At 41.2% G+C, this 15,282-nt stretch overlaps 1 protein-coding gene across 4 annotated transcripts in view; it reads right to left on the bottom strand.

Annotated features, from left to right (window-relative positions):
* LOC126293200 (uncharacterized) overlaps positions 1 to 15,282 on the bottom strand; it is a 638,519-nt gene that overhangs the window by 79,369 nt on the left and 543,868 nt on the right. For all 4 annotated transcript variants that reach the window (XM_049986324.1, XM_049986325.1, XM_049986326.1 and 1 more), the window contains exons 15-19: positions 14,815 to 15,052; positions 10,883 to 11,149; positions 9,515 to 9,673; positions 7,994 to 8,298; positions 4,481 to 5,014 (exon numbers count right to left, since the gene is read on the bottom strand). In XM_049986324.1, the coding sequence (XP_049842281.1) occupies positions 4,481 to 5,014; positions 7,994 to 8,298; positions 9,515 to 9,673; positions 10,883 to 11,149; positions 14,815 to 15,052 (1,503 nt within the window). The remainder of the gene's footprint in view (positions 1 to 4,480; positions 5,015 to 7,993; positions 8,299 to 9,514; positions 9,674 to 10,882; positions 11,150 to 14,814; positions 15,053 to 15,282) is intronic.

The following is a 15,282-nucleotide window of genomic DNA, read 5'->3' as shown; positions in this document are numbered from 1 at the left end:
TAAAACACCATGTCTTTCCTAGCATGTGTGTCAATATCTACCTTTCTATCTACATTATTTTGTGATTTATTCAGTTTTCAAAATTATACTGACTTTTTGATCACCCGGTATATTGAAGGATTGGCACTATCACAAAAAGGAATCAGATACCTGTGTGCATATGTATTCCACAACCACCAGACCACATAAAATGTCATATAGATAATTTGATGGGGTTTAAGACTGAACCGAAGAACTTCCTGTTGAGCAACTCTTTTTTTTATTCCACTGAAGAGTATCTTCACAGGAACTCTTGAAATTAATATTGTAGGTTATTATACTGCTAAACCTAGTGCTGTAATATAGTAAGCCTTTGTATTGCTAAGGCTAAGTCTACATCTGTATATGGATCTACACTTCACAAGCCACATTAAAATGTTTTGCAGAAGGGACTTCTGCTACCACTATTTGATTCCCTCTTTGTTGTTCCTTTCACATACGACATATGGAGCCTTCCCAATGGTCACTATTCCCATGTGACATCTAAATTCTCTAATTTTCTAGACAGAAAGGAAATACATTAGCTGCCAGTGGGCATTGATTTATATCAATGGAGAAATTTGAAAATATGTGCTGGTTGGGATTCGAACCCAGATCTCCTATTCACATTGCAGACTACGATGACTGAAGACTACAGACTGCTACATCGTCTGCACACAGTGGTCAACAAAACTGAATGGACCATTCGAGCACGTCTTCCATCAGACCCAAATTCTCAGCTGACCCACACTCCTGATGTAGTGCCCCTCCTCATTATTGGCAGCATTCACATAAGAATTTGTGCGTGGTGTGCATCTGTAATGGAGGGATAATTGGTTGTCATCACTTTAATTAATTATGTGTGTAGTATCTGTTCTTTCAGTACATTCAAAAGAACAGACACCATTTTGATCCTGCAGCTGCTATGAATCAAAGTGGGCATTGTTTTATACCAATGGAAAGTTGAAAATATGTGCCTGATGGCTTTGTGGTTAGTGCATCTGCCTAATAAAGCAGAAGACATGGGTTTGAGTTCCGGTCCAGCACAAAGTCGTCTCAAAGTTTGACAAATTCTAAATGAGTGAAATGACATACAAGACAGAAGTTCAACAATTTCAAAATCCAAATTAGAGAGGGAGAAGGGGGAGCAGTGTGTCGGGGGGGAGGGGGGGGGGGGGGGAAGAAGAAGAAGACAAAGAAAAAAAGAAGACATAAGACAGTGGTAACTATGGACCCATAAGGGGACTACGAGCTTCAATGAAACCTATGAATATTTTGAAATCTGTGAGGGAGGTTGTGTAGAGAGTGAATGCAGCTGACTTAATCAGCTGACATAATCGATGTCTGGTGGTGGTCTGCAGAATACAGAGCTGCATGTGTCTTTATCAGAGAATTGCCTTGGGAATGCAATAATTCACAGTACATATAAATGAGGTGGTAATTAATGGTGGTAAATTCTCAAAGGAACATGCAATTTGATACAGAGTAATGATGATTAGGAAATTGCTACAGAATACATAAAGACATGCAGTATATCAACACTTTGTGCAATGACTTCCAGCTGATCTTTCACGTAGACAAATGTATTACAATGTACATAAGTAGGCAAAGTAGTATAATGTCATTTCCTTGTCATCTAGTCAAGCAACCAAAGAAATAATTCACTATAGGAAACTACACGAGAATGTCTGTCTGGAGAGGTTTAATGTTGGGACGTTCCAGAGAAACACATGAATTAGAATGTGTTAAGTAAAGGGGTAAAAAATGTACTCACTGTTTGTAATTTAACAATTGCATAACAAAGTGATTTAAGAGTTACTAATCTCATGCGGAAGTGTGATGTGGCTACGAAATTGGTCACTGGTAGGTCAGACTGCCAAATCGTGATACGGTTGAGCAAGTGGTGAGGGCTTCAAGATGAGTCAGTACAGTGAAAGGCAGTCAGATAGCGACAGTGGCCGAGGTGAAGCAGAAGGCTGTACTGAGCTGATACCAGAAGTCTGAGGACATTCACAAGGTACACTCCCAGTGGCAGTAAGATTAGAAACACAATATGTCAAATAGTTACCAATGAAATGAAATGCCATGTGGCTATGGCTTCCCATCAGATAGACTGATCACCTGGTGCAAGTCTTCTTAGTCAACACCACTTCAGCAATTCATGTGTTGACGAGGATTATACAGTGACAGAGAAGACAGGACATCCAGTGCCCTAGCAGAGAAAATCTCTGACCCAGTGAGGAATCGAAGCCGGCTTGAGGATGAGGAGTTCTCAGCAAAACTCGTATGTTCTGAAGAGGCGCAATTTGAGCTCAGCATTAGTTTGAACCACCACAATTACATCTACTGGTTTCAGTCCAAAGACTGGATTGATACAACTCTTCACATTAGTCTACCTTGCACAAGCCTCTTAATCTATGCATAACTACTGAACCTGTTTACTGTATTCATCCTTTGGTCTCCTTCTGCAGTTTTTACCCACCACACTTTCCTCCAATACTGCACTGACAATTCCTTGACACCTGAGAAAGTGTCTTGTGAACCCGTCATGTTTTTTCTTTTTCTCCCCAACTTGATCCAGTACCTCCTCATTAGTTACGTGATCTACCCATCTAACTGTCAGCACTCTTCTACAGAACAACACTTCAGAAGATCCTGTTCTCTTCTCGTTTAAACAGTTTATCATCCATGTTTCACTTCTATGCAAAGCTACACTCCAGACAAATGATTTCAGAAGAAGACTGCCTGAAACTTAATTTTGTCAAACAATGGAAAATCCAGGATGGAATGTTACAATACCAGAGAAGGAAAGTTGCTACGCACCATATAGCGGAGATGCTGAGTCGTGATAGGCACAACAAAAAGATTCGTACAATTAAAGCTTTCGGCCACTGTAAATTTGTATTAGATGATAATAAATTCCTCTTTTTCAGAAATGCTTTCTTTGCAAAGCCAGTCTGCATTTTATCCCCTCTACTTCAGCCATTGTCAGTTATTCTGCTGCCCAAATAGCAAAGCTCATCTATTACTTTAATTTAACAACATAATTAAGTTAATATAACAACTTTTTTATTTTTTTGTTTTCTTTTAATATTTTTTATAATGTTTTTGTTTGTTTTTTCTTTTTTTTCTTAATTTATATCTAAAAATTCCTCTATGTAGTAGACGGAGTTGTCATTCAAAAGTTCTTTTAATTTCTGCTTAAATACTTGTTGGTTATTGTCAGACTTTTGATACTATTTGGTAAGTGACCAAAGACTTTAGTGGCAGTATAATTCACCCCTTTCTGTGCCAAAGTTAGATTTAATCTTGAATAGTGAAGATCATCCTTTCTCCTAGTACTGTAGTTATGCACACTGCTATTACTTTTGAATTGGGTTTGGTTGTTAATAACAAATTTTATAAGAGAGTATATATACTGAGAAGCTACTGTGAATATCCCTAGATCCTTAAATAAATGTCTGCAGGATGATCTTGGGTGGACTCCAGCTATTATTCTGATTACATGCTTTCGTGCAATAAATACTTTATTCCTCAGCGACGGATTACCCCAAAAGTATGATGCCATATGCAAGCAATGAGTGAAAATAGACATAGTAAGCTAATTTACTAAGATGTTTATCACCAAAATTTGCAATGACCCTTATTGCATAAGTAGCTGAACTCAAACATTTCAGCAGATCATCAATGTGTTTCTTCCAGTTTAATCTCTCATCAATGGACACCCCTAAAATTTTTGAATATTCTACCTTAGCTATATGCTTCTGATTAAGGTCTATATTTATTAATGGTGTCATACCATTTACTGTACGGAACTGTATGTACTGTGTCTTATCAAAATTCAGTGAGAGTCCTTTTCCAAGGAACCACTTAGTAATTTTCTGGAAGACATTATTGACAATTTCAACAGTTAATTCTTGTTTGTCAGGTGTGATTACTATACTTGTATCATCAGCAAAGAGAACTAACTTTGCCTCTTCGTGAATATAGACTGGCAAGTCATTAATGTATATTAAGAAAAACAAAGGACCCAAGACCGACCCTTGTGGAACCCCATTATTGATAGTTCCGCAGTTTCAGGAATGTGCTGATCTTTGCATATTATGAGAACTGCTTATTTCAACTTTCTGCACTCTTCTAGTTAGGTATGAATTAAACCATTTGTGCACTGTCCCACTCATGCCACAATACTTGAGCTTGTCTAGCAGAATTTCATGATTTCATGATTGAGAGATCACAAAAAATCCCAATGAGTCGTGTTCGGTTATTCAGATCATTCAAAATTTGATTCGTAAAAGCATATATGGCATTTTCTGTTGAAAAACCTTTCTCAGAACCAAACTGACATTTTGTTAGTACTTCATTTTTACAGATATGTGAAGCTACTCTTGAATACATTACTCTCTCAAAAATTTTGGATAAAGCTGTTAGAAGGGAGATCGGATGGTAATTGAAGCCTCACCTGTTGCCCGGCCAGATGGCAAAAAGATTGGTCGTCGGCGGCCTTCTCGAGGGCTTCGGCGAAAGTGACGGTGGTCGTGGCAGCGGTCTGGAAGAACCGGCGACACCTAGGTCATCCTCGGCTGCTACGAGCTCACCGTCAGGCTTGACGAACACGTCGACGGGCCCGGGGCCGGGTTGGACGACGATACCACTGCCACCGGTTCTCACCGGTTGCAGCCTCGTCGTGTGGTCATGCTCCGGCTCGAGGCCGTGAACGTGGAGTTCGTGGTCATTGCCGTGGATATGGAGGTCATGGTCATGATCGTGTTCGTGGAGGAAATGGTCGTGCCCGGGAGGCGGGGGCAGTCCGGCCTCAGGCCTGAGTGGAATGACTAGTGGCCCGCCTTGTTGGTGGTGATGGTGGTGTTGGTGCACGTGGTGCACGCCTCCAGGGGTCGGAGGCGGCGCCGGTGGTCGTGACGGCAGGTGCGGAGGTGGTGGGGGTGGTGTCATGAAGTCTGATGGTCGCAGCGGATGTACCGGTGCTGGAAACCTGCAGAGGTCAGACTGGTCTTGAAACTCTAGAAAATGTACCTGGTTTCCATTAAGTGGTTCTCCTGGCTGACCTCGTGATGAAGGAATTCTAGAGAAGGGACACCCAATTTATCTTTGCATATATAATTAATTGATACACAACATATCTGACAAAAATAATACAGAAACATGTACCAAATGCGAGGGCATGTGGAAAGTAATGCTTCTGAGTTTTTTATGAGTAAACTTTTAAGGCTTTTTAAATAAAAAAACTTTATTAATTATCTACATCTTTATTCTTCATTTCTACATTGTGACCCTGGTGACAAACACATTTCTCCCAATGAGAGCCTAGTTTCTTTATAGCATCGCTGTAGAATATTTGACCTTTTTGATAGAGCCACACCACCACCTCTGTTTGTACAGCTTCATCACTATCAAAGTGACCTTCTTGAAGATGTACTTTATGTTTCGGAAAGAGATAAAAATTTAGTGGGATCTAGTTGGGACTGTATTCAATGATAATGAACCCAAGGTGCCGGGTCATTGCTGGTATAATGGCACTTGTGTGTGGTGTGGCATTGTCAAGCAGATGGGGGGAGGGATCTATGTGTCAAAGAAATCTTTGAATTTATGCTTTCAGTTTTCTGAAGGGTTTCTCATGCAGCAACATAGTTATGTTACACCCTACAATTCGGAGCCCTCTAGTAACAGAGGGTTGCAACTTGCATCAGTGATGCGGAAAAGTTGACTGAGTAACACTGAGAGAAGAATAAAAAATTTGGAGGCACTACTTTCCAGCACATCCTCATAACACAACGAATGGACAGCAGCGACATTTATGACTCTGGAGGAAATCATGTATGGCATCCCCAAGGTTTGATATTAGGATCACTACTTTTCCCATTGATCTTGTATATGAATGTGTTTTCATTTATGAAACTCATGAGAAATGAATCATCATGGATAGTGTTTCATGCTTTGTGTATACTATTCATGTGCTTGTGATTGAACCAACAGTGGGTAATACATCAATATTATACTGCCGACATATCAACTACGTTGATACAATTTTCTAACAAATCAGAGATTCAAAGTTCAATTTTCCATACAAATTTCTATACATTTGTTATGACGTATACATAGATTAATTATAACTGATTAGCTCTACAAATTTTATTTAATTATTTTTATCAAAGTTAAACAAATTTCTTGACATTTGAAAATTGACAGTGATACATGTTTCACAGAATTGACCATTTAGAACTTAACAACTTTTTCCAAATATGACTGTTTCTGACAATATTATAAAATCTGATGTATAGAAAATAATGACATTTTATGTCGAGTGTATAACGAGCAATATGATACATATGTTTCTTCAAAGAGACAGCGCATCAAAACTGGATAAAATTTTGCCACCTCTATGCATACAGCATGTCCCATAGAGGAAAGATTTTCATATTAAAAAATATGACATTTAGGGGTGACAGTCAGTGCTTGTAGTGTGTGTGTTAAGTGATAACCACTGACTGGTCGATTTCAATTGCAGCACTGTGAAATGTCTTTGTGAGGGTGTCACAGAAAAACAGAAGTGGTTTAAGCATTAGTGTTTGTAATGGTACTTGAATTACGTAACCATTATGGCACCTCACCTCAACCTCTTGATACCAGCAATATTCTACTGTGTTTCTGTAAAATAGTTAACATATTTCTGTGACAACATTCATATTTGATTTCATTAATGTAGAGGTACTTCGATACTTCGATACATCGATATGTATATATTGCAATGATATTATTCTTACGTGTATTCTTTCTTTTGTCACTATGATCATTGATGTACTTGTAACTCTGATTTTTGGGCACGTAAGCAGTTATTAGAGTGTCAAGCTTTGGTCATCATGTTAAAAGGATGCAAATTGTAGTCAGTTTATGAAATGTGAACTTTAACAGTGAGGAAGATATTTTCAAGTATGTTTTATATTGTGAAGTGATGTTTTGGAACGAGTTACATGATATTGCAACAAAAGTAAAAAAAAAAGAAGTGTAACTTAAATTCGGAGTGCTGATTACTTTTTTACATCACCATTGTCCTAACTTGAAAAAGTTTAATATTCAAGAATGGTTTATGAAACACACCTATAAAACTTTTGAATATCACAGAATAACACCTAGGCCTCTTTGCTTCCGAGTTTGGAATCATCACCACATTGATTTTCTATGATTGACCCATGAGTTCACAATGAGACCAGCGTGGGAAACACGAAAAGATGAGTGCCTAGTTTATCCATTATTTCAAGAAATGACTTTATTAACTGGGCTCTAATGACACCTGCCACATAATATAACTTTGTTGTTGCCCGAAAATGCCATATTTAGCAGCGTGAGCAACACTACAATAATAATTAATTTTTGACCTTTGTTGTGGTAGGGTTGTTAGTTGTTGCATGCCCAGAATAAATTTTTACTTTATAGCAGACTCCAGACTGACTTCAAACTTTTTGGCAGATAACAACTGTGTGGCAGACTAGGACTCAAACTGGAATCTGTTGCTATTTGCAGAAAATTGCTACACCAACTGAGCTATCCAGACATGACATACAACTTGCCTTCAAGCCTTAATTAAGCTAGTATTACTTTCAAACTTCACAGACATTCTCCTGCTTACCTGTGACGGTGGCGGGTAGATGAAAAGTGTCCCCGGATGAGTGTGTGGTGTGGCTGGGGACTGGGGACATCCAGCATTCGTGGAAGAAATGATATTGTGGAGAAATGCCTTATCCACAGGCTGTGAAAATGGCTTATATGTCATGACAGATAGTTCGGTTGGTAGAGCATTTGTTCACAAAAAGCAAAGATTGTACGTGTGAGTCCCAATCCGGCACACAGTTTCACTCAGCTAGGAGGTTTGGCATCACACAGTTTGGTGCATTTGGCAGTGCAGACTTAGGTACGAGGTCACGGTTAGTGAGGAGGTAGTGGAGGGAGTGGTTACCTGTACTGGTGCGGCCTGCCTCCTGCCACAGAACCGCCTGTCCCAGTGGAGGGACGGTACAGCGTCACAGGTGGCCTCCTGATGGGAGACGGCTGCGACGACGGTGCAGGCGGTGGGGGTGGAGGCGGCGGTGGCGGGTGGATGAGAGGAGACTCCGGGCGAGCGTGGTGGTGCGGCTGTGGCCTGGGGGCGTCCAGCACGACTCCACTCGGCTGGATGCGGTGCGTCTCCTTACCGCCCCCGGGGGCGGATTCCGGCCTGGTGTGCACCGTCGACCCACCGGGGCCCACGTCCACGCTGATGCCCTGTGTGGGAATGAAGTCCATATTACCACCTGTCTACTGTCTAAACTACAGCAGTGCCACTGAGATTCTGCAAAGAATACCCATAGTTCATTAGTTCAGTGTGTTAACTATTAAGTTTGCCAACTGCCAAACGGAGTTGTAGGGTGTCGAGGAAGTGAGCCCGACCATCAGATACTCTCGTGGAGTGTGGATCCAGGTGTGGGGAAAAAGCTTCACATGCTTCCCACAGTACAGGCACTTAACCTGTAGTTCACTTCTACAGTAGCAGACATCACACACACAGGTAAAAATTGCTTAAATGTTGTTCCTAATCCGACCTGAAATCATCTTACCTATTGACATGACAGAAAAGTACAAGACAGTAACAAAGCTGACAGCAATGACTACCTCACACAGTTCTGTTAGCTAGGCAATGTTGGTTACAACCATAAACAAATGACTGCCAGCCAAACCCTCCGGACTTCTACTGATTTGAGACTAGGGAGCTGACTGGCCAGCTTATAGTTAACACACTGTACTGAGTTCTAGAATCACTAATGGACCATTTACTGAGTATACCATAATGTGAATCAAACTGGCTACATAATTACCAAATACACACACCAAAGAAGCGGCACTTGATATGAAGGAAACAATCGCTGTATCATATGACTGGACACTGTCATAGGGAATACGTCAGTAATATGGATGGGAACATGGTGTCCTTTTGTTTTTGAGGCCTCTCTTCCACATTTTATGTGAAAGTGACAAATGTCATCTGAGCCAACAAGTATTATCACTGTGCTAAAAAATTGATAGCCTGGGGGTTCAAGAATGCATGGAAATAATGTAGGAGCCAAAAAATTGACTGCTACAGAAGGTTTAAATAAAGGGAAATGTGTCTGTTCAAATAAGATTTTCCTATAGTTGCACAAAAATGGAATAAGTCTGATAATCCTTGAGTATGGTTGGCTTTTGTGTTGTTGGAGTATATAAATATGATGTTTGGGTGTTATCTTCTTGGAATATGTCTGGATAGGAATTTTATTGCTGGCAGGGTCAGTTTGGATCCTCATCCTGTGGCACCAAATCTTCTCGCACAGTGAAACCTTTGCACTTTATAAGTATTGTGGCGAATACCTCGAATCGACTTTTGTTCATCTTTTTCCAGCAGAGTGCACTCTGCCTGGAAGGCAGACTCAACAGTTGACGAGACAAAGAGCAGTCTCATACGTACCTGTCCTGGAGCAATGTCGACGTTGATGTCGCTGCCTGGCGACCCAGCCACAATGCCGCCTGTTTCCGCAGGGGAGTCCCCAGGATGGACCTCGATGACGGTGCCCACCCCGTGCTCCAGCTGTGGTGCCGAGTCCAGTCCCACGAAGTCCGCAGATACCTATGGACAATCAGAATCAGCCAACTTGTTGCCCAAGTTTAGGAAAGGTAAAGGTACCAGAGAGACAGTTACGATTTTGTGCTTGATAATGGAGGTGAGACTTGAGAAACATCAAAGCATCTTCAAAGGATTTGATGATCTAAAATGATCCTCCAGCAATGTGAAATAGTACAAGGTGTTTCAAAATTCTCAGGAAAATAGGTGTAAGGTATAGGGAAAGATATGTAATATACAATATGAACAAAAACTGAGAGGGAGAAATATAATAATTGAGGACCAACAATGAAGTGCTCAAATGAAAAAGGGTATCGAGCAAGGATGAAGTTCTCCTCTACTGTCAACCTCTATAACAAGAGGCAACAATTGAAATAAAACATAGGTTCAAGAGTAGGACAAATTAAGGGTAGAAGATACCAGAAATGTATATATTTGAGCGGTGTCTGCATGTCCAATGGAACAGACACTGATCATGATGATGTGGCCAGTGCAGACAAGTATATGAAATAAAGAATGGGGAAAGAAAGGGAAGGTATGGATGGGAATCTGTCACTTCCATCTGCACAGGGCATTGTGGTAATGCAATGGTGAAATTCAAAAATTGTGCTTGACCGGGATTCAAATCTGGATTTACAGCTTCACAAAAGCAATTGGCTTAACAACTTCAGATGTCCAAACACGGTCCCTGACTGACTCAAATTTCACCTTGTGATAAGTTGAAAATTTGAGTCAGTCCACATTACAACAATGCCCTGCACAGTCAGAAGTCACAAATTCCCATCCGTTCCCTTTCTTTTCCCATTATCTATTTCATACACATAAAAGATATTAACAATGAGAGCCACTGACAATGTTGCTAGCCTCTGTGAAAATGAGGAAGAACTGCAGAATGGGTCGAATGAAACATGCGCACAAACACTAGGAATAAACTGAAGAAAAATGAAAGTAAAAAGCAATGGCAGAAACTGGATTAGTGATGAACTTAACATAAAAATTGAGGATCACAAAATAGATTGAGTGAAACAAGTCTGCTACTTCAGATGCAAAATGACGTATGGCAGGTGAAGTGAAGACGATGCAGTAAGCATACCAGTGCAGGCAAAGAGGACTTTGCTTGATAAAGTGTCTGCCAGTATTAGAGATAGGAGGATAATAATTACGAAAAGAAAGAATAAACTGTGCAGGTGGTAAGTTCGGCACACTGTACGGTACCTCCGGGACAGGGAAGGGCGAGTTGTCCCGGAAGACATCGTCGGCGACGAGTGGCGAGGGCGCGGGTGCGCTGAAGACGTGCGCGGTGTGGCTTCCCCTGGGGATGAGCACGTTTGCCACCTGCGAGGGCCGAATGTCCACCAGCAGTGAGGCAGCCTCAGCCGGCACCAGTGCATGGCGGTGTGGCACTGGAGAGCCGTGTACCACCTCACCGGCACCACCCTCTGCCACCAGCACAGCCTGCGAGCCCGTCACTACGGACTCCAACTGCAACAGACAACACTCACTAATGGAGCTGTCCTCTGCCACCAGCAACACCTCTGCTAGCCAGTCACCATAGACTACAGCCGCAACAACATACAACATTCATTACTGGAACAGTGCACTGCCTCACAGGTGCTGTACTGTTACCAGTATCACCATCTAGCCTGTCACCGCAGACTGCGACAACAAAACAACACTCACTGCTGTAGGAATACACCTCTACACTAGTCCTGCCCTCTCTCCTCTCCCACTATCCCACTAGCTACAGCCTTTTCTCCTATATCAGTTAGGCCGTTTATAATGTGCAGTTTACCCCAGACCTCCGCTAATTCCAAGTTGCCGCCCCTCATACATCAGTTGTCATTCAACAACATCTTTGCCTCGACTGACATCTCTGCCAAAACTCTTTGCCTTTACATATGTCTGCTTGTGTCTGGATATGTGTGTGTGTGTGTGTGTGTGTGTGTGTGTGTGTGTGTGCGCGTGAGTGTATACCTGTCCGTTTTTCCCCCTAAGGTAAGTCTTTCTGCTCCCGGGATTGGAATGACTCCTTACCCTCTCCCTTAAAACCCACATCCTTTCGTCTTTCCATCTCCTTCCCTCTTTCCTGATGAAGCAACCGTGGGTTGCGAATGCTTGATATTTGTGTGTGTGTTTGTGTGTTTTTTATTGTGTCTATCTACCAGCACTCTTCCGTTTGGTAAGTCACAACATATTTTTTTATATCTGTGTGTGTGTGTGTGTGTGTGTGTGTGTGTGTGTGTGTGTGTGTGTGTGAGAGAGAGAGAGAGAGAGAGAGAGAGAGAGAGAGAGAAACACTTTTGTTTCAACTGAACTCTATATATATTCATATTTTATTTATATACACAGATTAGCTGACAAACCTGGCATTGCCCCGGTGTTCATTCTGCCAATTTTCTATTAGAAACGGAAACAAAAAGAACTGTGTTTGTAATTTAATATCAAAAGATATTTATTAGTTGAATGTTAAAAATATTCATTTCCATTAGTCCAAGAAAATACATTTGAAATCATGAAAGAAATATACATAATGTAAAAAGTGTATAATACAGCTGCTTCATGCACCTACAATGTGATTTTGTAAATGTCTCTTTGGAAACACACTTCATAGCTATACAGGTGGGTATTTTTTCACCTATCACTCTTTGTGCTTCACATTTGAAAGCTGTCAAAAGTGGTACCACATGTCAGGGATTTCCTTAGAATGACTTCATTGCAGGAGTGTCTTAATAGTATAAATGTATCAAAACTTCAGGCATGATGCGGCATATTTTCATTCATCTTAGTGCTTATGAGGTCATATCTCTAGAACTATATGTCATACAATGGTGTATTTGCGTAGGTATGTTCAGTGGCTTATGTGCATACTGCCTGAAAAATAGTATGAAAATAGACTTAATAGCAAATAAGTCAAAATTTAAATGGCATGCAGAGTGCAGCAATTTTCGCACATCTCAGTGTTTATGATGTCGTATCTCCTGAACGATAGGTAAGTGTTGCTTCCCTCAACATCAATTGTTGCTGTATAGCAAGAGATATGTGTACCAAGTATGGCTGAAATCAGTCCAGTGGTTTAGATGGGGATGTGGAAAAAACACATACATTTTATATTTTTATTTATATACAGAGTCCACCAGAAAAATGTATATACTCTTTGCAGGCTCTATCAAGATACTGATATTGTCATTTGATTTGAGTTACGCATGTGTTATAGTATGGTCTTTGGCTCAACAGATGTTAGTGCTTTCATCTCGGTATTGAGAAAACAGGATGGCTAGAGCATGCTTGACATTCGAGCAATGAAACTGTATTGTGAAGTGGTTTTTCAAGTTTGATAATGCCGTTTAAGTGCAACGCCAGTGGAGGCAGGAGTTTGAAAGAGAACCGCCAACCTGCCTAACAATTAAATGCATCATTGACATACTTGAATTGGAAGGAACAAATTTTGATATTCACAAAGGAAGATCAGGAAGACAGCGTACAGCTACAAGTCCTGCTTTGTTGACTCTTGTGTTGGAAACATTTGTTAATTTTCCACTGAAGTCTGCAATGCAATGTGCACATGAAGAGGGGGTTAGTAGTACAAGAATTCTGGAAACTGCAAAGTGAAAAGTTTACATTCCACAATTACTGCACGCAATTAATGATGATGATCCTGATTGCTGAATGCAATTTTGCGAATGGTACCCGCAAATGGTAACTGATGACAAAGGTAGTGTGGAGTGACAAGACACAATTGAAATTTAATGGAACTGCTGCGGTCACCGCAAATACGCCAGCCAGTGTTACAGTGGAGATCACTGCACATGTCACTGTAATCTCCTGGCAAAGCTCCTCCAGCGTGCGTTCCCCACAAGTAAAAGCCCACAGATGTTAGATGTGTCAAATGTGGAGGGAACTCAATGGGCCATCTTCATCCAATCCAATGCCCTGGCAAATTGTCATCCAGATAAGCTTCATAGTACAGCTAGGTGGAAGTGTGGTGATGCCCCGTCCTGTTGGTAGAAGACCTCTTCATCAGCTCCATAAAGCACACATATACCACACAAAGATGATGTGTGTAACATTTCCAGGTACACTTATCCAGTGACAAAGAAAAAGGGTCCTACTAAGCCTCTAGATGATGGTCCACACCACACATGAAACCCTGGTAGATTGATTGCTTTATCCACATAAACATGCAGATTTTCCAGTGCCCAGTACACACTGTGTAACACCTGCTCTGTTCATAGCGACCATCTACACCATGGGTATAAGTTCTTCTTTTATTATTTGTTATCTAAGATGATATTACTACATCCCTCTAATTCTATTGTATGTAAATCTTTCATTGTTGGTCTAAAGGTGATCTAAGACAGACCAAAACTGGTAATACCAGTGTACTGTGGTTGTGACTGTTTATATTCGCTTTTAAATAATAAATAAACTGCTATACTCCAGAGAAACATGTTCTCAGAAACTGTGGTTACACTTTTATTTTTTTATACACATTTTCGTATTAGATTTGTTAAGTAAGTAAAGCTATCACCAATCTGTAAATTGTTTTGAACAGCACAGTGCTTTGATACACAAATGCTCCCTCAGTAGGTTGCATCCTTTTTCATAAAAAACTGTAAGACAAGTAATGGACCACTGAAGCTCTATCCCTTTTGACTCGATACACACAACATGTTTAAAACCTCAGCTCTGCCCCAAAAGTCCCGCAACTCCCATCCTAACCTGGCAAGGACTGTCAAATGATTCCTAACTTTGAGAGTTGTCAAAAACCACACCACAGAATTATTTCAACATGCAGACATTTCAGTCAGTCAGCATCCAGAGCAGAATGCAGGTACTTTAATTAGCTAAATTGCAGCTAATGCTCATAATACTTGTCACTACTTAGCCTGATTAAGGGAAGGCTGGCTCATTAACTTCAAGCTGTAGAACAGACCCCATCCTCCAAAACCTGGAAAACCAGTGCTACTGTCCAAAACAGTGACCACTGCTATCTGGGGGGTGTGGCTAGGAATCTACATGTTACACATTTTCCGTTTTGTTTTTCTAGCAATGACGTTGCTCACTTATGACTGGAAAGCAGTACAGAAACCACCTTTATGTTGAGTACAATTCCACAATTTCCATATTTGTACAAATTGTGCACTCACCTTGTAGGGCAGGCCTTCTACGACGTGTGGTCGCAACTTTAGCGCTGGAGGCTTCTGGTTATTGTTGAAGTTAATGTTGAGGTTGTGGTGGTGGTTGAAGTTGAGGCTGGGATGCGGCCTGTCGTGGTGGATCCGGTAGTGGTTGGCGGAGCCTGGAGGCCGGGCCTGGATCTCTCCTCCCACCTGGTTGCCTTGAGGTGACGGGGGCGGTGGCGGAGGTGGTCCCAGGAACTCGTCCCTGGTGAACAGTGCAGATACCGTCACATTTCACATTGTGGATCTCCGTGATCACCCCTGTCGGATAGTGTGTGACCATCAGAAGCACAAAACTGTGACCATGTTTTAGAAAAGTACTAATCTGCAATATTACCTGTGCCATCTTCCATAGATGAGATTGTTAATCTAAGGTAGTACAGTGACCCTAAGATGCAGTGATTATCTATTCTAATTTGGTTGGTGCAAGAAATT

The sequence above is a fragment of the Schistocerca gregaria genome, chromosome 10 (genome assembly GCF_023897955.1).
Source record: "Schistocerca gregaria isolate iqSchGreg1 chromosome 10, iqSchGreg1.2, whole genome shotgun sequence".
NCBI classification, from domain to species: domain Eukaryota; kingdom Metazoa; phylum Arthropoda; class Insecta; order Orthoptera; family Acrididae; genus Schistocerca; species Schistocerca gregaria.
Note: the sequence above shows the minus strand (reverse complement) of the source record. Positions and strands in the feature narration are given on the sequence as shown.